Source organism: Strongylocentrotus purpuratus, unplaced genomic scaffold, assembly GCF_000002235.5.
Source record: "Strongylocentrotus purpuratus isolate Spur 01 unplaced genomic scaffold, Spur_5.0 spur5_scaffold_20, whole genome shotgun sequence".
NCBI classification, from domain to species: Eukaryota; Metazoa; Echinodermata; class Echinoidea; order Camarodonta; family Strongylocentrotidae; genus Strongylocentrotus; species Strongylocentrotus purpuratus.
In genome coordinates this window covers 13,050,442-13,071,594 of record NW_022145606.1, presented here as the reverse complement: position 1 = coordinate 13,071,594, position 21,153 = coordinate 13,050,442, and the positions used below count along the sequence as shown (strand labels likewise).

Below are 21,153 nucleotides of genomic sequence, written 5' to 3'. Positions count from 1 at the left end.
ATTCGACATAAATTTCATTCGACACATTGTTCGTCAAAAATTGTATTTGTCAACAAATTTATTCGACAAAAATTTTATTCGACACAAATTTTATTCGACACAAATTTCATTCGACAACAATTTTATTCGACAAAAATTTTGTTCGACAAAATCTTAATTGGCACATTTTGTTTTGTTCTACAAAAATATTATTCCAAGGAATTATTTTACTTTTTACTCAACAATAAAGGTATTCAATGAAAAAGATGTATTCAACAAAGGAGCTATTCGGCGTCCCATACATAATGCATGCCACGAAATTTCATTCGACACAAATTTCATTCGACACAAATTTTATTCGACACAAATGTTATTCAACCAGAATACATGCGATACTTTACACAACCACCTGAACCGTGCAGTAGTACACGCACGCGCAACAGGTAGTCTGCAAGCACAGACCCTATTTTAACACTTTATTAACAAATAATTGTGCCTTGAGAGAAGCCGAGCCCAGCTACCTACTGGTTGTGTCAGAAGCAGCTATAGTACATGGCCTATGGTAGTCTTATAGTGCAGACTCTCTTTTAAGACTGACCAGGGTTTGTGCCTGCAAACTACACAACAGGCGCATTTACGGTACGAAGACTAGGAAGGCCTATAGCCTCTGGTCGGGCCCACGCACCGGCATGTAGGTAGTCTAGGCATGCAGCGCAGCTACATATGTAGCTGGGCTAGCTGGCTCAGGCAGGCCATCAATTTATCCTATACTTTTACTTTGTTGATGTTATATAACATTATACACTGTATGTACTTTAAATGCCCTGCATTTTCCAATAAAATGGAATTGTCCGGGGCTTTTGTATCTTCTTCTTTGTTGTGCAAGATTGAACAATAAAGTGATGTTTAAAAAAGAAATGTTTTTATTATTTCTAGTTTCTAACTATACAGTCAACAGCTCTACATGCACATGTGTATATAAGACGGGTGTTAAAGTGACACACTGGTTATTGAATCTACAGACCTACTTTTGTGGGGGGGGGGGGGGGGGGTTGTGCACATACTGCACCCCTATTAAAACGGATGAATATTTTAAATGTTAATGCAGCTCGGTCAATTCATGTTCCAGTACAAACATAACAACTTGCCACCTGTCTATGATGACCTTTTTATACAGAACTCTTCTATATGGCAAGAAATGTATTAGTTTTCATATACCCATAATAGCTAAGACTTTCTTACAAAAACTGAAAGCCTTTAATTGGCCTATATGTTATGGAGTCATGTTCCACCTGATATAAATTGTCCTTCATTGTATTCATTGAGGCTAAGTTAAGGTTATTCCTGATACTCAAGTAATCCATCATTATTTTTTTTTTAAACATTCACGGAAGCACTCCCCCCCCCCCCCCCCCGTCTTTGATATTTTCTCCCTCTTCTTTCTCGTTATTGGTACCACCTCATCATTTGACTTTATATTTACTTTTGATTGTATAATTTGTTATTATTATTGGGGGGGGGGGGTAGTCCTCGACTACCCTTTCTACCTTTGCTGATTTGTTTCTATTTCAAACATAAATTGGAGTCGTTTTATTGCATGTATGTATTTGATTTTATGTATTTTCCTATGTTTGGCATTTGTGGAGAAATACATTGAATTGCATTGAAGTTCAATGGCCTGCTTTCAAAAGAGTATGTATACATTTGTTTCTGTTTAATCTAGTTGATTTATACTTCTCTCACAGGCTCTCTATTTCTCATTTTCTCTTTTTCTTTGCAGTAGGCCTATTTCTCTTTTCCTATCTCTGTATGCTCTCTGTCTTTTTCTGTCTTTTGATTCTTGTCATGGTTTCTGTTTCTTTCTCTCCTTCTCTGTGATCACTAAGTCATACATTCTATCCACAATGTAATAGAAAACACATTCAAACATTTCATTCATACTCAGGTTTATTCAAAATACAAAAAATAATTATCTTGATTTTGATAATGCTCATTACAGGAAAATGTAGGGCGTCATATAATCTATCCACAATGAAATAGAAAACGCTTTCGAACATTTCATATTCACTCTGATTTGTTCAAAATACACAAGATACTCAAATTGAGCTGAACACACACTTTTCATTCGTGCTTGCGTAGACGTCTCTTTTTAACTGAACGCAAGCTTATGCAGATTTGCACCGACATTATAACCAATGACTTATCCTAATTCTAACCGGCACAAAAAATAACATTCTTTTTCAGGATAACGCCCTAAGGCCCCGTTGCATAAAACTTACCATTTGTGGTAATTTTGCCATCATTTGCAACTACCATGTAAACCTTGATTTTGATTGGCCGTTGAGCCCTGTTATCATGGTAGTTGCCATTGATGGCAAAGTTACTATCAATAGTAAGTTTATGCAACGGGTTTAAACGAACTGGAGATCGAAAGACTCAAAATATATCGGGGCAAATTTATTGCGACAATGCATCTTATATTTTTTAAGACAGTAATAGATCTCTATATGCCCGATATTCGAACATAGCATGAACTTAAATTCGAGGATTATTAATTCGTTTGCCGTTTCTCTCCCGTCTCTTCTGTATTCGCATCTTCCTCGCCTCCTCACACTTCATCCTTTCCTCCTCTCCCATCAGCGCCATTTGCTTCTTGCCGCATCCCATCCTCGTCCTCGGCTTTGTTGTTGTAGCGCCACCTGCGTCACCGGATGGTACAGTTACGTCTGCACCACCCGATGCGGTGGCAGCGGTGGGCTTCAGCGGGACGCAGTTGCCTATGGGTGGCCTGTACTCGGAAGTATCCGGCTCTTCGATGTAGCATTCCAATCCATCCCCGCATGTACCGACCTCGCCCCACTCACCACCACACTCATCGCCTTCCGACTGGGTACACGTGAAGAATGAACGTGATAGAAAGAGAGAGAGAGAGAGAGATAGGAAGAAGGAGAGAGATATAAATAAATATATATACAGAGAGAAATAGCGGAAGGCAACTAGCTTTTTAACAATTAACTTAAAGTAAAACTAAATGTCTTTTCTCAGTGGCGAATCGATTAGGGGAAGGGGGCTCTATATGTAAGTAATACTTTTTAAAATGGCCCTTATTTGTACAGGAATCTATTTAGCCTCCTTGACCACATCAAAATAGGATGACAATTATACTTTTTTTTTCGAAAGAGAAGTTTTTTAACATAAATGCACCTCAGAAGCAGCAAGTCTTTAAGGAGGTGATAGGTCGATCGCTTGCCTTATTTTTCATTAGTCAGACAAGTGCCCCCTCCCCTATAGACCCCTGAATAGACTGCTTCACTAACATGTTCAAAATATGTTACGCATACTTTTTAAACATAGGTTGTTCTTGAAAACCTGAAGGCTTACCCGAGGATTTTCCGACATAGCAACAATGAAGGTATCTAGACTGGGTTCCAGGTACATGTACTGGAATACATACATGAATTTTTAATAAGTGAGTTAGCCAGGCTATACCTCAATCACACCTAATTTACGTATTTGGCTTGCGTATTGATGCGCATTTATGGCAAGCAGTCTTGATATCAAGAATTACCATTGCTTTACAACAGAAAATCGTTTCATGATATCAAGAAATAGGAATAAATTTAAAACGGCTTGCCATAAATACGCAGCAATGCGCAAGCCAAATACACAAATGTGTGACTGAGGCATTAATTAGGCCAACCAAAAAAGATGTTGTACTGCCCTTTGCAACCGACCCTAAAATCTACGGTCGGCTTAAAAAAAAAGAATTGTTTATACCGGTGTTTTTAGGAGGAAAATGTATTTAAAGTATTCAAAACTGAAAAAGATCAGCCCCAAAGAGGGAGTAAAAAAACTTTAAAAAAAAAATTCCGACCGACCGACCCATGTTTTGGCACCTAAAGGGCAATACAACATTTTTTTCTTTTTCTAAGGCCTTATACATGTATTTTCTAGAAGAGTTCCTTACCTTGGAGCACTCGCTCTTGCAGCAGTAGCAAATATCCCATATGACCTGAGAACCGGCTGGGCACTGGACATCCACGGGACAGTTCTGGGCTCTCCATTCCTCTGGTGTTAGTGGGTATATATCCTCATGACAGATACAACTCAGACAGTCTCCCCTGAAATTTAAACAAAGGAAACAAGCTGGATATTAAATATTACATATTGAATTCATTTTTTTTTTTGGGGGGGGGGGGGCTTTCCGCTTTTAGGTGGGAAGGGGGATTCTTGGATTTGTTTTTCTTCAAGTGCCTCGCGTTTTTTTTTTTTTTTTTTTTTGAAGCTTGAAACTATTTGAGAAGGATTGACCCCTCCCCCCTGCACCCCCTCCCTTCAAAACAAATATAAACAAATACAAATGAAAACCTATAGCCGACACTGGGGAGGAGAAGGGAGAGAAGGGGAAGAGATAGAGAGACAGAGAAACAGAGACAAAAAGAGAGTGAGAGAGAAACAAAACATTGCATTCCATTAATTCACAGGAAAGACCACATGAAATCTAGAAAATCGCGTACAACACCACATACGGAGATCCATATGGAATGAGTATTTTTAAAAAAAGATATTGCTGTTTAAAAAGTCGATGCATTTTTTTCAAAGAAATCTCGTATAGGTTCTATAAATTGCACTCTTGGTGAGATACAATATGGCCCGAATTGACAAAGGAGGTTTGTCGACAAACCTTGGTTTTCGTGCGTCATATGACGCGTTTCGACGCGTTTTTAACCTGGTTTGTAAAAACGCGTCAAAACGCGTCATATGACGTACATAAACCTCGGTTTGTCAACCTCCTTTGTACGTTCGATCTTTCTTTAAACAGTGAATGCCCTTCTGTTTCTTATCAGACGTGTGAGAAATAATTTAATTGTTTTTACCTGCCAAATAGAGCGATGGCTGCCATGACAACACAAAACCATTTAGAAGACATCATTGTCCTTGGAAATGTTCATTTATCGACTCGTAAAACGGATTCCAGCAAATTCCTTGAAAGAAAGCATAATTCAGCAAAGTAATCACGGATAATAATAACGAAAAGGGAAATAGATGAATCAATTAAAGTGGAATCGTGTAATGTAAGTGTAATCTGTATACATACACCAATATTTACTGACTTCATTAAAAATTAACATTCAAGATATAAAGGGATCTTTCAAAACAACAAATTAAGCAACAGCTAGGTAGCCTTGTTTGCTTTTTTTTCGTTTTTTTCCCTCGAAAATATCAGTACCGGTATGCATTCAGACTGTAGCTAGCCATTTCAAACAAGAGAATAATCTAAAAAGGAAAGAAAGACGACAAAAGATATAGTTTATCGAAAAGACGGAATTAATAGTTGTATTAAAAAAGGACCTACCTATTGACTATATGCTATAGTCCTTCGTCCGAGATAAAGTTTCCAGTAGATTCAGAGCTAGAGCTTTTTTCCTTACGATACAGATAAAACCTGGCGTTACACTGATGTATATGTGATTATTGAGCCCATCACAACACCCCTACTTAAATACCATTCTGAGTTAGGCGTAGATCCGGGGGCGGGGGGGGGGGGGGGGTGTACAGGGGAACGTCATTATGTAGGCCTACCCCCTAATCAAATGGCCGAACAAGAAGAAAACTAAAGGAGAATTAAGGTAAATAGAAGATGAAAACAGAAGACATACCCCAACACCGTATTCTCCCCGAATTAATTATTTTTTAACTGGCATTTCATCAAATGAGGAATATCGCCCCCTCCCCCCCCCCCCCACCCCCATGATGGTGCCCCCTCAATATTTGTATATCCATGCTACGCCACTGCACTATTTTGTTTATATTGTTACAAAGTCTTTCCGATAAGAAAACGTTAAGAATTGAAATTTCGGAAGAAATCAACTACCATGCAACATAATATTTACCCCAAACAAGACGATTATGTAATGCGAAGTTGTATTAGTGATAAAGGGCCAAGTTTTTTTTGCGAGGACCGTATAGGCGCTCTTTAAAGTTTGTAGAATGATAAGGAATTACAAATCACGTAAGCAAAACTAGGAATAATCCTGAACATTAAGTTCTACCGCCCACATTAATTACCCCCAATAGGGAATCAGGTCATAACTCAGTCCTATGTATATATCCCGCCCCCCCCCCCCAACTCAGTGTTATTTAGGGTACGCATATGCTTGTACCCTCTTTTTGAAAGCACCCCCTACCTGAGGACTGCCAACATTTCCGAACCCCCCCCCCCCCCTTCGCGGGCTTTTCCTGCCTTGGCGACCCCCCTAAATCATGAAAAATGCTCAATGTACCCCCCCCCCCCTAAATTCGGAATAATTTCTCAGGAGTCCAAAGAGATGAGAGAAAAAAAGAAAAAAGACCCCCTTTTTAAAGAAATCTCCGTGTGAAATGTCAAGTCCAACTTAGAGATAAGTTCACCTTTAAAACACCCCCCCCCCCCGGTATGGTTTCAGACAACAGCAAGAATGAACCCACGTGACGATATTTGAGCACCTCGCTATAGCCGAATATCGTCATACTCCGGAAGCAAGACTCCCGAGAAAAAAAAACCTTATCTAGTGCGCTGTTATATCGGAATGAAATTTTACTCCAGTGAAGTGTCTTCTGTTTCCCCCGCTCGCTTCATTCATTCTTAAAATTAAAGCAATAAAATAATACTAATGATGATTTTTAAAAGGTGGATTCCAGACAACCAGATATCGAGATATCGAGATGCCCTAATATTTATTTTTTATTTCTTATCATAGAAATGACAGAATACCATTTTTGCAATAATGAAATTCTCCCTGTTTTGCTCGCTCGCTTCTTCTACATTTATCTACTTTTAATTTCTTTACGATTGGTCATTAGTTGAACTCGCCACCTACTGTACATTTGCTACACGTTTCTGAATTATTAGCTCTGGTGCCCTTGAATATGTTATCCCTTAAAGTGGAAATTCAAACAAAATCACAAATTATGTAAACTAATGTACCACTAGAAACTGGTAAACTAACAGATGGCCATCGTACAAGTTTTAGGTCAACTACATATCGGGTGATTTAAAGATACAAATACAACCACCTCCATAGCATCCGGGATATACGAGAGATTCGCCAGAAAAATAACGATGTTTTAATGACGTCACATAATGGACCAATACTGCCCAAGCAGACGAAATCCCAAAAAGAATGAACATAATTGCAAAGCTATTATTTCTCAAATTATAATGAGTTTAGTGTATATAAATGTGATGGCATTTCAAACCATTCAAAAGGGGATATGAAACCGACTGATAACTAAAATCTTTTGTTTGTAAATACACATGTAGCCCTCGTTACTTTTATAATTTATAGTAGGGTACCAAAAATAGAGATGGGATGAGTCTGTAAAACAGGAGGCGAAGAGGAGATGTGTGATGGTTAAACTCGTGACACGGACTGCCTTTTAATAACAAGTAATAACTTGTATCAAACATAATTGAATATTCGTATTCAACAAACAAACTCACATAATCAAACCACAAATACACATCTATAGTTCCTATCCTACTAATATATAGGTTTACATCCAAACTTAGCCATTAGATGAAATAGCAAAGTAAATATCAACAACATGTCCCTTTCCAATATTTAACCAAACAAAGACTTATCATTCACTAGAATGGATAATGTATAGTAACCATTAACTTAATAACAAATACTCGAAACGTATAACTCGACTAAACCTAAATAAAGTAAACAAGACGATAACAAATATGTACTAACTAATTATAACGAAGAAACTATAACTAACATAATACGAATAGACTAAATAGATTTATACATGTCTGACTAATAATATACAACTGGAGACTACTGAATGATATAGATATATAGTAAACTGGACATATATCGTGCAAATGAACAACAATTGTTGTTCTCTAACTTAATTCATACTGTAAAGATACATGAACATTTTGGACCATAATAAAACCCCCTCATACATATATAATAGTGATGGCTAAAGCATATTTGCTTCAGCTACTAGTACCTGCTCTATACAGATTACAGAGTTGAGACAAATAAACCTAAAAGCCCAAGTTCCTCTTTGTCAAGGTAGTACTTGTAATGGTACTAGTAATCCTTTCTTTGTTTTCAACGATGCGCTCACACCCTACACATACCACTATGAATATGACTGACAAAGAAAGAGGACAAAATATACAGTTCCTCAGGAGGACAAAGGAACATCCCTTCACTGCTATTATGTAAACATGTGTAGAACAGGTGTCACATGCATATTCACCGTTTTACATAATAGCAGTGAAGGGATGTTCCTTTGTCTACCTGAGGAACTGTATATTTTGTCCGCTTTCTTTGTCCGTTATGTTCATAGTGTACACACCGTGTGAACGTTTGTTTTTGTTTGTTTGTTTTTATTTCTGCATTTTCAAAATAGAACATAATCATATACATAAAGTAACAAATATTCCTTCATTTTACATAATTATACATTTTTTAAGTACATTAAATAAGATGCATACAAACACAAATATAATTTCAATGAAAAAAATAAGATAAATTACAGAAAACGCAGGAGACCGCCACCATGAGCGTACATAGTCTAATCACGCAGACACCAACGTATCGTAGATAAATGATTATAAATTGTACGCCAATTCCACACCAATCCCTGATATATCGGAACACATATAAACATGATTATTCTCTTGACATGGTATTGTAAGATCCTAAACAAAATAAACGACATAATAACTCGATACATATTTAAGAAAGTACGGACTAATAGACTAGCAAAATCTGGCCGGTTCATTGTCAAATCGAAGGTTAGTTATCTCCTTCTGAGATGGAAATCTCTCAAAACGTTATCAAATCAAATATTGAAAATCGTAATAATATTTCCCCAACTAGAATATGTCAAATGCTAACTAGAATCACAATAGTGGTTCATAAACGACAAAATACTGATTAGCTCATAATTATCTTTAAGTAAGAAAGCTAAATAGTTATGTACAATGTGAAATATATATATTCGCGGGTACCATGCACCCATACAGTATAACGCTTCACAAATAGTTGAAAGTAGAAAGTTGAAAGAAAGCTACACATTCTGATCTTAAATTCTTCCATTAAAAAACGATATGTACAAATCAAAACAAATCCATGCATACATCAGTACAACCGCACAAAGTTATATAACATGATAATAATGATTTACTTAAAAATAAGTATAATACAGAATATGATAAATTACCTGTAAAACAGGAGGCGAAGAGGAGATGTGTGATGGTTAAACTCGTGACACGGACTGCGAGGAGTCAAGCGGGTTCATGAGTTCAAGGTGTTTAGAAACAAAGGAACAAAGGTAATGTTGCGGGGTCACTTGTTAAAAGATATTTGCATAAAGTGAGTCGTGTAACAACTAGGATGGGGGTATGTGACTAGTCTTTATAAAAACGGGGTCTATTCGCTATTCATAAGGACCGCTATTCATAAGGTCCGCTATTCATAAGGACCGTTATTCATAACATGTAAATTCCCGTACTTCCTGTTCCGCTATTCATAATGGCAAAAGAGGGTCGCTATTCATAAAGAAATAAGGTTCGTTAATCATAAGGACCGCTATTCATAACGTGAGATGAGGGTCGCTATTCATAATTCATATTAAGGGTCATTAATCATAAGGACCGCTATTCATAATACGAAATGAGGGTCGCTATTCATAATAGGAGAAGAGGGTCGCTATTCATAATAGGAGAAGAGGGTCGCTATTCATAATACGAAATGAGGTTCGCTATTCATAATAGGAGAAGAGGGTCGCTATTCATTATACGAAATGAGGTTCGCTATTCATAATAGGAGAAGAGGGTCGCTATTCATAATAGGAGAAGAGGGTCGCTATTCATAATAGGAGAAGAGGGTCGCTTTTCTTAGGAGAAGAGGGTCGCTATTCATAATAGGAGAAGAGGGTCGCTATTCATAATAGGAGAAGCGGGTCGCTATTCATAATACGAAATGAGGGTCGCTATTCATAATAGGAGTAGAGGGTCGCATTTCATAATACAAAATGAGGGTCGCTATTCATAATAAGAGGAGAGGTTCGCTATTCATAATGCGAAATGAGGTTCGCTATTCATAACACGAAAGAGGGTTGCTATTCATAATACGACTAGTGGTTCGCCATTCATAATGCAAAATGAGGGTCGCTATTCATAATACGAGAAGAGGGTCGCTATTCATAATAGGAGTAGAGGGTCGCTATTCATAAAACGAAATGAGGGTCGCTATTCATAATATGAAATGAGGGTCGCTATTCATAATACGGTATAAGGGTTGCTATTCATAAAAAATGTAAATTAAATAATCAATAAACATCAGTAGGCGAAATAATGGACAGGGGATACCCCACGGCTGTAGCGTAGGCGGGAGGGGGCCATCAAGGGGTTGATCTATCATGTCCCTTACCTTCAGCAAAGGATGGAATGCGACAAAAAGGGGGTTGTAGGCAGGGGCGTCGCTAGACCTTTTTCAGTTTGAGGTGGGGGGAGGGGGGGGGGTGAAGAGGCCACCGAATACCGACAAAAATAGCTACCAATTATATATTAACATATATATATATATATATATATGTTAATGCCAATGTCCCAATGTCTACAAATTTAACCCTATAAATCCGGGGCCAGGAGTCAAATTATTTTCAACCCCCCCCCTTCCCATGCGAAGCGCGGAAGCTTTGACGTCCCATTAAAATATTAGAGAAAGAAGACGATTCGTTGTACCGTTCACTACTCTTAATCCTTGTCTGAATTCATTTTTCCCCGTATAAGTGCCCTTCAAAGCTTATTTTGATCCCTCCCCTGTTGTTTTCTAGAACTTCCATGATGAGCTAGTGCATTGTATAATGCTTGACTTGCAGATGGTTTACCTAGTAAGATGCATGTACTTGCTTGCATTGAGGATTATTTTAGGTCTTACAAATTGATGAGCTGTTTGAAATTAACTATGAGGTTTGCGCGTATTGGGGAATGTGGCTTGCTGCTTTCCTTTTTTTTAAAAAACTTCCCACGACATGTAATGAGTGTTTAGTGTACATTATATGGGACGTACAGTGATAGATGGAAAGTTATTTCAGTATATTCGAAATGACTTTTAGGTAACTCCTTTTTCCTCCCACATCATCAACATTCATTCATTTCACTTTATCTACATTAGTTCATGAAATGCATCCAGAAAATGAAGAAAAAAAGAAATGAAAATAACCCGTTAAAGCGCGGAAGCTTTAACGTTTCATTGAAATATTAGACAAATAAGACGATTCGGACGATTCGGGCGACTCTTAATCATTGTCTGAATTCTCAAAAATGTTTCTTTATCCGATAAAAAGTCACACTTCGAAGGGGAAAAAAAATTACCGACATAATGCATCTCACCGACTTCAAACTTCTACATAAATATAGTATACGAAGATCGATCAAGAATACCGACACAGCGGACCCGACACAGCAACAAAATTATCTATGCGTATCTTTCTTGCTCCCTCGACGTGGCGACTCCACCAAACATACCCCTCTCTCTCTTTCTCTTTAATCCCCTTTTTCTTTTGCTCCTTTTCTTTCTTTTTTCTTCTTTTCCTTTCTTTCCTCTCCTTCGCCTTTGTCTTTTTTCTCTTTTTTTCTTCTTTTCTCTTTCCTTTTTTTTCCTTTCTTTTCCTTTTCTTTTCTTTTATTTCCCTTTCCCTCTCCTTTTTCCCCTCCCCCTTTTCTCATTTTTCCCAACAGCAGCGCAATTTTACCGACAATATCTTGACAGGTGGGATTGTCGCACCCCCCCCCCCCTTAGCGACGCCCCTGGTTGTAGAGAGTTACATTATATACAATATTCAAGCTTTTCGTAAATATATAAGATTGCACGATTTTTTTTTTCTCCTCATAAGTAAGGAAGTAAGATTTTCAAGATTTAAAGTCAAATAAGATACGATTTAGCGACCGTAAAGCATTATGCAAACGGTGGCGTACCCTTTATTATGTCTTTTTTTAAAGTAGGCCTATATTTTCTTTTAAGCTTTGATAATTATATAAAAATACATCCCCCTAATCTAGCTAATATATATTTCATATTTCCCCCGCTCCAGTGGTGACAAAAAAGGGAAACATAACACATACATAATCCTATCGTAATGTGTCCCCCTTGTGCGAACCCCCCCCCCCCTTCCCTCAACTGATAGTCAAACTTAAGAAAATTTACTTTGGTGACAAGACCATATATATTATAAGGAAACCACCTCAGCCCCCCCCCCCCCCGAAAATAAATATTAAGGTCCGCTACCTGAATGTCCGAGTCGTCATCATAAAGGCGAAGGCGGCGGGAGGGGGGAGGGGTAGAGGGGAGGTGAGCTTGAGGATGTTTCATGATTAAAATGATATTGATTTAAATTCTCAATTATGTTTATAACATTGGATAACAAATTTCAAACCTACTTAAAAACAAGACAAATATTCAGGGCCATGTGTCGCCTTGAGGGTGTCCTCCATCCAATATTTCCATTTGTTATGAGCATTTTGGATATTGCTTAGGCCTATTTCATTTTATGAATAACAACCCTCATCCCGTATTATGAATAGCGACCCTAACTCTATATTATGAATAGCGACCCTCATTCGTATTATGAATAGCGACCCTCTACTCCTATTATGAATAGCGAACCTCATTTCATATTACGAATAGTGACCCTATTATGAATAGCGACCCTCATTCGTATTATGAATAGCGACCCTCTACTCCTATTATGAATAGCGAACCTCATTTCATATTATGAATAGTGACCCTATTATGAATAGCGACCCTCATTTCGTATTATGAATAGCAACCCTCTACTCCCATAATGAATAGCTCTTCTCCTATTATGAATAGCGACCCTCTTCTCCTATTATGAATAGCGACCCTCTTCTCCTATTATGACTAGCGAACCTCATTTCGTATTATGATTAGCGACCCTCTTCTCCTATTATGAATAGCGACCCTCTTCTCCTATTATGAATAGCGAACCTCATTTCGTATTATGAATAGCGACCCTCTTCTCCTATTATGAATAGCGACCCTCTTCTCCTAGTATGAATAGCGAACCTCATTTCGTATTATGAATAGCGACCCTCTTCTCCTATTATGAATAGCGACCCTCTTCTTCTATTATGAATAGCGACCCTCTTCTCCTATTATGAATAGCGAACCTCATTTCGTATTATGAATAGCGACCCTCTTCTCCTATTATGAATAGCGAACTTCATTTCGTATTATGAATAGCGACCCTCTTCTCCTATTATGAATAGCGACCCTCTTCTCCTATTATGAATAGCGAACCTCATTTCGTATTATGAATAGCGACCCTCTTCTCCTATTATGAATAGCGACCCTCATTTCGTATTATGAATAGCGACCCTCTTCTCCTATTATGAATAGCGTCCCTCTTCTCCTATTATGAATAGCGACCCTCTTCTCCTATTATGAATAGCGAACCTCATTTTGTATTATGAATAGCGACCCTCTTCTCCTATTATGAATAGCGACCCTTATGAATAACGACCCCGATTTTTCATTATGAATAGCGACCCTCTTCTCGTATTATGAATACCGACCCTCTTCTCTGATTATGAATAGCGGTCCTTATGAATAATGAACCTTATGAATAATGACCCTTTTCTCCAATTATGAAAAGCTGTCCTTATGAATAGCGGTCCTTATGAATAGCGGACCTTGTGAATAGCGGACCTTATGAATAGCGACATTGACCCATAAAAACAGTCACCTTGTTACACACAATTTATAAAGCCCCCGGGATGATATTAAGGACGGCATTTGTTCCCTCATGAAACGCCGAACATACCGCGGTGTGTGTAGCTGAATATACAATGGCGTCTTATTTTGTTTACAAGCGACATATTCCTTTATTATTGTATCGCTGCATTTGTCATCAAAATAAAAACATTCGCGGGGTTTAGAGTGAGGCAATAGGGACTTTTAGATTTGTACGTCGACAGCTTTGACTGCAACGTGTGACGTCATTTTAAAGCAATGCGCATGCGTCACGTCGTCTCAGTCGGCGATCGAGAATGCGTCAACCTTGATTTTCCTAAATCTAGTACGGTATTAGTATATGCCGCGTGCGCATGAAATATACAGTTCCTCAGGTAAACAAAGGAACATCCCTTCCCTGCTATTATGTAAAAAAATGTGTAGTGTAACAGGTGTCACATGCATATTCACCTGTTCTACACATTTTTACATAATAGCAGTGAAGGGATGTTCTTTTAATAGACCATTTTCGTAATGTAACCAAATTTAATGCACAAGTCTTTGTGAAGTGCCTCAATACAAATTATTTCATTCACCTGGTAAGAATAATAGTATTTCAATAGTCAGAATGCAAAATGCATATATCAAGTGTTGCTAGGTAGGTCAAGCCATAATGTTTGTCGAACCTGGCAACAACTAATGTATGCAGTTTGGATTCTGTCTATTGAAATACTATTATTCTTACCAGGTGGATGAAATACTTTTTATTGAGGCACTTCACAAAGACTTATGCATTAAATTTGGTTACATTACGAAAATAGCCTATTGTCTACCACAGCAATTGTTGAAGGTAGAAAGAGGAACTGTATATTTTGTCCTCTTTCTTTTTCCATCATGTTCATAGTGTTACTTCCTGCATGCATGTATATCGTCGATTGCAATCCAAAATATTTCTAATTGTAATCGAAATGGGCAGTTGAGTACGTTGACACGCATGATTTTCGACACAAATTTTATTCGACACAAATTTCATTCGACAACAATTTTATTCGACAAAAATTTTGTTCGACAAAATCTTAATTGGCACATTTTGTTTTGTTCTACAAAAATATTATTCCAAGGAATTATTTTACTTTTTACTCAACAATAAAGGTATTCAATGAAAAAGATGTATTCAACAAAGGAGCTATTCGGCGTTCCATACATAATGCATGCCACGAAATTTCATTCGACACAAATTTTATTCGACACAAATTTTATTCAACCAGAATACATGCGATACTTTACACAACCACCTGAACCGTGCAGTAATATACACGCACGCGCAACAGGTAGTCTGCAAGCACAGACCCTATTTTAACACTTTATTAACAAATAATTGTGCCTTGAGAGAAGCCGAGCCCAGCTACCTACTGGTTGTGTCAGAAGCAGCTATAGTACATGGCCTATGGTAGTCTTATAGTGCAGACTCTCTTTTAAGACTGACCAGGGTTTGTGCCTGCAAACTACACAACAGGCGCATTTACGGTACGAAGACTAGGAAGGCCTATAGCCTCTGGTCGGGCCCACGCACCGGCATGTAGGTAGTCTAGGCATGCAGCGCAGCTACTAGACCAGCTTATGGTCGTTTTAATCTGTTGCCCTTTCCCGAATGCGCGCGCGTGTATGATATGCGTACTCCCCACGAATTCACCTTCCCCGAAAAAAAACTCAGGCTCTGTTTCCGTACGTGCATATTATGGTGTACTAGTAATATGTGAGCGCGCACGGATTATGTAGAGAACAGTCCAGGCAGTGGACTACGCAGCTACATATGTAGCTGGGCTAGCTGGCTCAGGCAGGCCATCAATTTATCCTATACTTTTACTTTGTTGATGTTATATAACATTATACACTGTATGTACTTTAAATGCCCTGCATTTTCCAGTAAAATGGAATTGTCCGGGGCTTTTGTATCTTCTTCTTTGTTGTGCAAGATTGAACAATAAATTAAGTGATGTTTAAAAAAGAAATGTTTTTATTATTTCTAGTTTCTAACTATACAGTCAACAGCTCTACATGCACATGTGTATATAAGACGGGTGTTAAAGTGACACACTGGTTATTGAATATACAGACCTACTTTTGTGGGGGGGGGGGGGTTGTGCACATACTGCACCCCTATTAAAACGGATGAATATTTTAAATGTTAATGCAGCTCGGTCAATTCATGTTCCAGTACAAACATAACAACTTGCCACCTGTCTATGATGACCTTTTTATACAGAACTCTTCTATATGGCAAGAAATGTATTAGTTTTCATATACCTATAATAGCTAAGACTTTCTTACAAAAACTGAAAGCCTTTAATTGGCCTATATGTTATGGAGTCATGTTCCACCTGATATAAATTGTCCTTCATTGTATTCATTGAGGCTAAGTTAAGGTTATTCCTGATACTCAAGTAATCCATCATTAATTTTTTTTAAACATTCACGGAAGCACTCCCCCCCCCCCCGTCTTTGATATTTTCTCCCTCTTCTTTCTCGTTATTGGTACCACCTCATCATTTGACTTTATATTTACTTTTGATTGTATAATTTGTTATTATTATTGGGGGGGGGGTAGTCCTCGACTACCCTTTCTACCTTTGCTGATTTGTTTCTATTTCAAACATAAATTGGAGTCGTTTTATTGCATTTATGTATTTGATTTTATGTATTTTCCTATGTTTGGCATTTGTGGAGAAATACATTGAATTGCATTGAAGTTCAATGGCCTGCTTTCAAAAGAGTATGTATACATTTGTTTCTGTTTAATCTAGTTGATTTATACTTCTCTCACAGGCTCTCTATTTCTCATTTTCTCTTTTTCTTTGCAGTAGGCCTATTTCTCTTTTCCTATCTCTGTATGCTCTCTGTCTTTTTCTGTCTTTTGATTCTTGTCATGGTTTCTGTTTCTTTCTCTCCTTCTCTGTGATCACTAAGTCATAAATTCTATCCACAATGTAATAGAAAACACATTCAAACATTTCATTCATACTCAGGTTTATTCAAAATACAAAAAATAATTATCTTGATTTTGATAATGCTCATTACAGGAAAATGTAGGGCGTCATATAATCTATCCACAATGAAATAGAAAACGCTTTCGAACATTTCATATTCACTCTGATTTGTTCAAAATACACAAGATACTCAAATTGAGCTGAACACACACTTTTCATTCGTGCTTGCGTAGACGTCTCTTTTTAACTGAACGCAAGCTTATGCAGATTTGCACCGACATTATAACCAATGACTTATCCTAATTCTAACCGGCACAAAAAATAACATTCTTTTTCAGGATAACGCCCTAGGGCCCCGTTGCATAAAACTTACCATTTGTGGTGATTTTGCCATCATTTGCAACTACCATGTAAACCTTGATTTTGATTGGCCGTTGAGCCCTGTTACCATGGTAGTTGCCATTGATGGCAAAGTTACCACAAATGGTAAGTGTAATTATGCAACGGGTTTAAACGTTGGGGATGGAAAGACTCAAAATATATCGGGACAAATTTATTGCGACAATGCATCTTATATTTTTTAAGACAGTGATAGATCTCTATATGCCCGATATTCGAACATAGCATGAACTTAAATTCGAGGATTATTAATTCGTTTGCCGTTTCTCTCCCGTCTCTTCTGTATTCGCATCTTCCTCGCCTCCTCACACTTCATCCTTTCCTCCTGTCCCATCAGCGCCATTTGCTTCTTGCCGCATCCCATCCTCGTCCTCGGCTTTGTTGTTGTAGCGCCACCTGCGTCATCGGACGGTACAGTTACGTATGAGGTGGGCTTCGTCGGGACGCAATTGCCTATGGGTTCCCTGTACTCGGAAGTATCTGGCTCTTCGATGAAGCATTCTAATCCATCCCCGCATGTACCGACCTCGCCCCACTCACCACCACACTCATCGCCTTCCAACTGGGTAGACGTGAAGAATGTACGTGATAGAGAGAGAGAGAGAGAGAGAGAGAGAGAGAAAGGAAGGAAGAAGGAGAGAGAAAAAGGAAGAAGGAGAGAGAGAAAACAGAAAGGAAGAAGGAGAGAGAGAGAGAGGGGAAGAAGGAGAGAGAGAAGAGAGAAAGGAAGAATGTTCGTGAGAGAGAAAGAAAGGAGGAGAGATATAAATATATATACAGAGAGGGAGAGACAAAGAGAGAAAATGGAAGGAAGAGAACTAGCTTTTTAACATTTTGAATATGATTCCGGGTGTTCGATTTAATATAATTTCCATCATTATCGCCAGATTTGCTTGGTAGGTTACCAATTATTATACGCCTTGGGCACCAGGCCCTCGAAAAATTCAATCTCAATAAACAAAAGGAAACATATATTCTTCACTTTATTCTCTCTTTCATTTCATCTACTGAATTAATATTTTGTGACTATAATAGTAAAGTCGCGGGTTTCATAATTTCCGAGGGCCAAGAAATTAAGGGGGAGGGGGAATCGCGAAAAAAGAAGCTATCCTGGGAAGTAAAGTATAAATACAAAATATGTAGGTTTTTTCGGGGAGGGGGGGGGGGGCGGGGTTGCGATTTTCGGCAATGTTGAAAATCAAGGTAATAATGGAAGACAAAAAATGCATATATCCGCGTTCTTTATAAGCTCCACTTTGGTCAGGTCTAGACGTTTTCTGGTTTCGATTGGGGGTGGGGCGGATCTAATAACATTATTGCAGTGTATCGTCTAGGTATTTTAGTTTCCTTTTCAATTTTTTTGGAATTGAACGATTAAAACTGAATGTCTTTTTTCAGTGGCGGATCGATTAGGGGGGAGGGCTCCATCTGTCATTTAGTAAGTAATACTTTTAAAATGGCCCTTATTTGTCCAGGCAGCTATCAAGCCTCCTTTACCACTTCAAAATAGGATGATGACAATTATATTAAATTTGTTTGCGTACTATTGACCCTTTAAGCGTACTTTGGCCGTACGGGAGCGTAATACCCGTTGGCTCAGTCTTCCCCAAGTTGCCTACTTCACAAACAACTATACACCCAAGCTTGAGCATCTTTAAGGAGCTGATAGATCGATCGTTTGCCTTATTTTTTCATTTGTCAGACAAGTGCCCCCTTCCCCTATAGACCAGCCACTGAATAGACTGCTTTAATTACTAATATGTTCAAATTGTATGCATATTTTGTAAACAAAGGCTTTTTTAAACAAAGGTGGTGCCAAACGTCATCGCAAGGTTCTACGAGACAACATCTAAGGCAGCGAAGAAGGAGAAACTGCAGAAGGCAGCCGCCGCAAAGAAAGTCAAGGCAGCCCCCAAGAAAGCGAAGAATCCAGTAAAGAAAGCTGAAAGCTTATCGGAGGCTTGCCCGACATAGCAACAAGCCATGTATCGACAGACCGGGTTCCAAGTACATGTACTGGAATACATGCAGGAGTTTGAATAAGTTAGTACACCAATTTAATGCCTCAGTCACACCTTTGTGTATTTTGCTTGCGTATTGCTGCGTAGTTATGGCAAGCCGTTTTAACATTTATTCCTATTTCTTGAAACCAACAAATTGAATCCTTGATATCAAGAATTACCATTGCTTTACAACAGAAAATCATTTCTTGATATCAAGAAATAAGAATAAATTTAAAAACGGCTTGCCAAAAATACGCAGCAATACGCAAGCCAACTACGCAAATGTGTGACTGAGGCATTATACATGTATTTTCTAGAATAGTTCCTTACCTTGGAGCACTCGCTCTTACAGCAGTAGCAAATATCCCATATGACCTGAGACCCGGCCGGGCATTGGACATCCACGGGACAGTTCTGGGCTCTCCATTCCTCGGGTGTTAATGGATAGATATCCTCATGACAGATACAACTCAGACAGTCTCCCCTGAAATTTAAACAAAGGAAACAAGGTGGATATTAAGTATTACATTTTTTATTCATTTTTTTTGGGGGGGGGGGGAGGGGGGCTTTCCGCTTTTAGGTGGTAAGGGGGATTCTTGGATTTGTTTTTATACAAGTGCCTCGCGATTTTTTTTTTTTTTTTGGAAGCTTGAAACTATTTGAGAAGGATTGACCCCTCCCCCTGCACCCCTCCCTTCAAAACAAATATAAACAAATACAAATGAAAACCTATAGCCGACACTGGGGAGGAGAAGGGAGAGAAGGGGAAGAGATAGAGAGACAGAGAAACAGAGACAAAAAGAGAGTGAGAGAGAAACAAAACATTGCATTCCATTAATTCACAGGAAAGACCACATGAAATCTAGAAAATACAACACCACATACGGAGATCCATATGGAATGAGTACTTTAAAAAAAAGATATTGCTGTTTAATGTCGATGCATTTTTTCAAAGAAATCCCGTATAGGTTCTATAAATTGCACTCTTAGTGGGATACAATATTGCCCGAATTCACAAAGGAGGTTTGTCGATAAACCTTGGTTTTCGTGCGTCATATGACGCGTTTCGACGCGTTTTTACAAACCAGGTTTGTTCAAAACGCGTCAAAACGCGTCATATGATGTACATAAACCTCGGTTTGTCGACAAACCTCCTTTGTACGTTTGATCTTTCTTTAAACCGTGAATGCCCTTCTGTTTCTTATCAGACGTGTGTGAAATATTTTAATTGTTTTTACCTGCCAAATAGAGCGACGGTTGCCATGACAACACAAAACCATTTAGAAGACATCATTGTCCTTGGAAATGTTCACTTATCGACCCGTGAAACGGATTCCAGCAAATTCCTTGAAAGAAATCATAATTCAGCAAAGTAAACACGGATGAAAATGAACGAATGAATTAATCATGAAGGGAAATAAATGAATCAATTAAAGTGTTATCGTTAATAATGTAAGTGTGATCTGTATACACTAATATTTACTGATTTCATTGAAAATTAACATTCAAGATATAAAGGAATCTTTCAAACAACACATTAAGCAACAGGTAGCCTTGTTTTTTCCGTCTTCTTTTTTTCCCTGAAAATATTAGTTTGAATTCACCCTGTGGCTATCCATTTCAAACAAGAGAATAATCTAAAAAGAAAGAAAGAAAGATTATCGAAAAGACGGTATTAATAAAACAGGACCTACCTATTGATTATTATGCTATATACGTCCGATAATAAGTTTCCAGTAGATTCAGAGCTAGAGCTTTTTTCCTTACGATACAGATAAAACCTGGCGTTACACTGATGTATATGTGGTTATCGAGCCCATTACAACGCCCCTACTTAAATACCATTCTGCGTTAGGCGTAGATCCGGGGGCGGGTGTATAGGGGGACGTCATTATGTAGGCCTACCCCTTAATCAAATGGCCGAACAAGAAGAAAACTTAAGGAGAGGGTAAAGGGAAGATGACAAAAGAAGACATATACCCCAACACTGTACTCTCCCCGAATTAATTATTTTTCTAACTG

The 21,153-nt window shown here is 38.2% G+C and overlaps 1 protein-coding gene across 6 annotated transcripts in view; it reads right to left on the bottom strand.

Annotated features, from left to right (window-relative positions):
- LOC587887 (venom protein 302) overlaps positions 1-20,910 on the bottom strand; it is a 38,356-nt gene extending 17,446 nt beyond the window's left edge. Inside the window, exons 1-4 of one of the 6 annotated variants that reach the window (XM_030992790.1) lie at positions 20,826-20,910; positions 20,370-20,477; positions 3,947-4,100; positions 1,909-2,865 (exon numbers count right to left, since the gene is read on the bottom strand). In XM_030992790.1, the coding sequence (XP_030848650.1) occupies positions 2,515-2,865; positions 3,947-4,100; positions 20,370-20,425 (561 nt within the window). In that variant the 5' untranslated portion in view covers positions 20,426-20,477; positions 20,826-20,910 and the 3' untranslated portion in view covers positions 1,909-2,514. Of the gene's footprint in view, positions 1-1,908; positions 2,866-3,946; positions 4,101-4,856; positions 4,967-5,335; positions 5,460-7,339; positions 7,396-9,207; positions 9,322-16,752; positions 17,691-19,461; positions 19,616-20,369; positions 20,478-20,825 lie in introns of those variants that run through there. The other 5 variants (XM_030992788.1, XM_030992787.1, XM_030992789.1 and 2 more) reach the window with 5 other exon arrangements.
- Between the last annotated feature and the right edge of the window lie 243 nt (positions 20,911-21,153).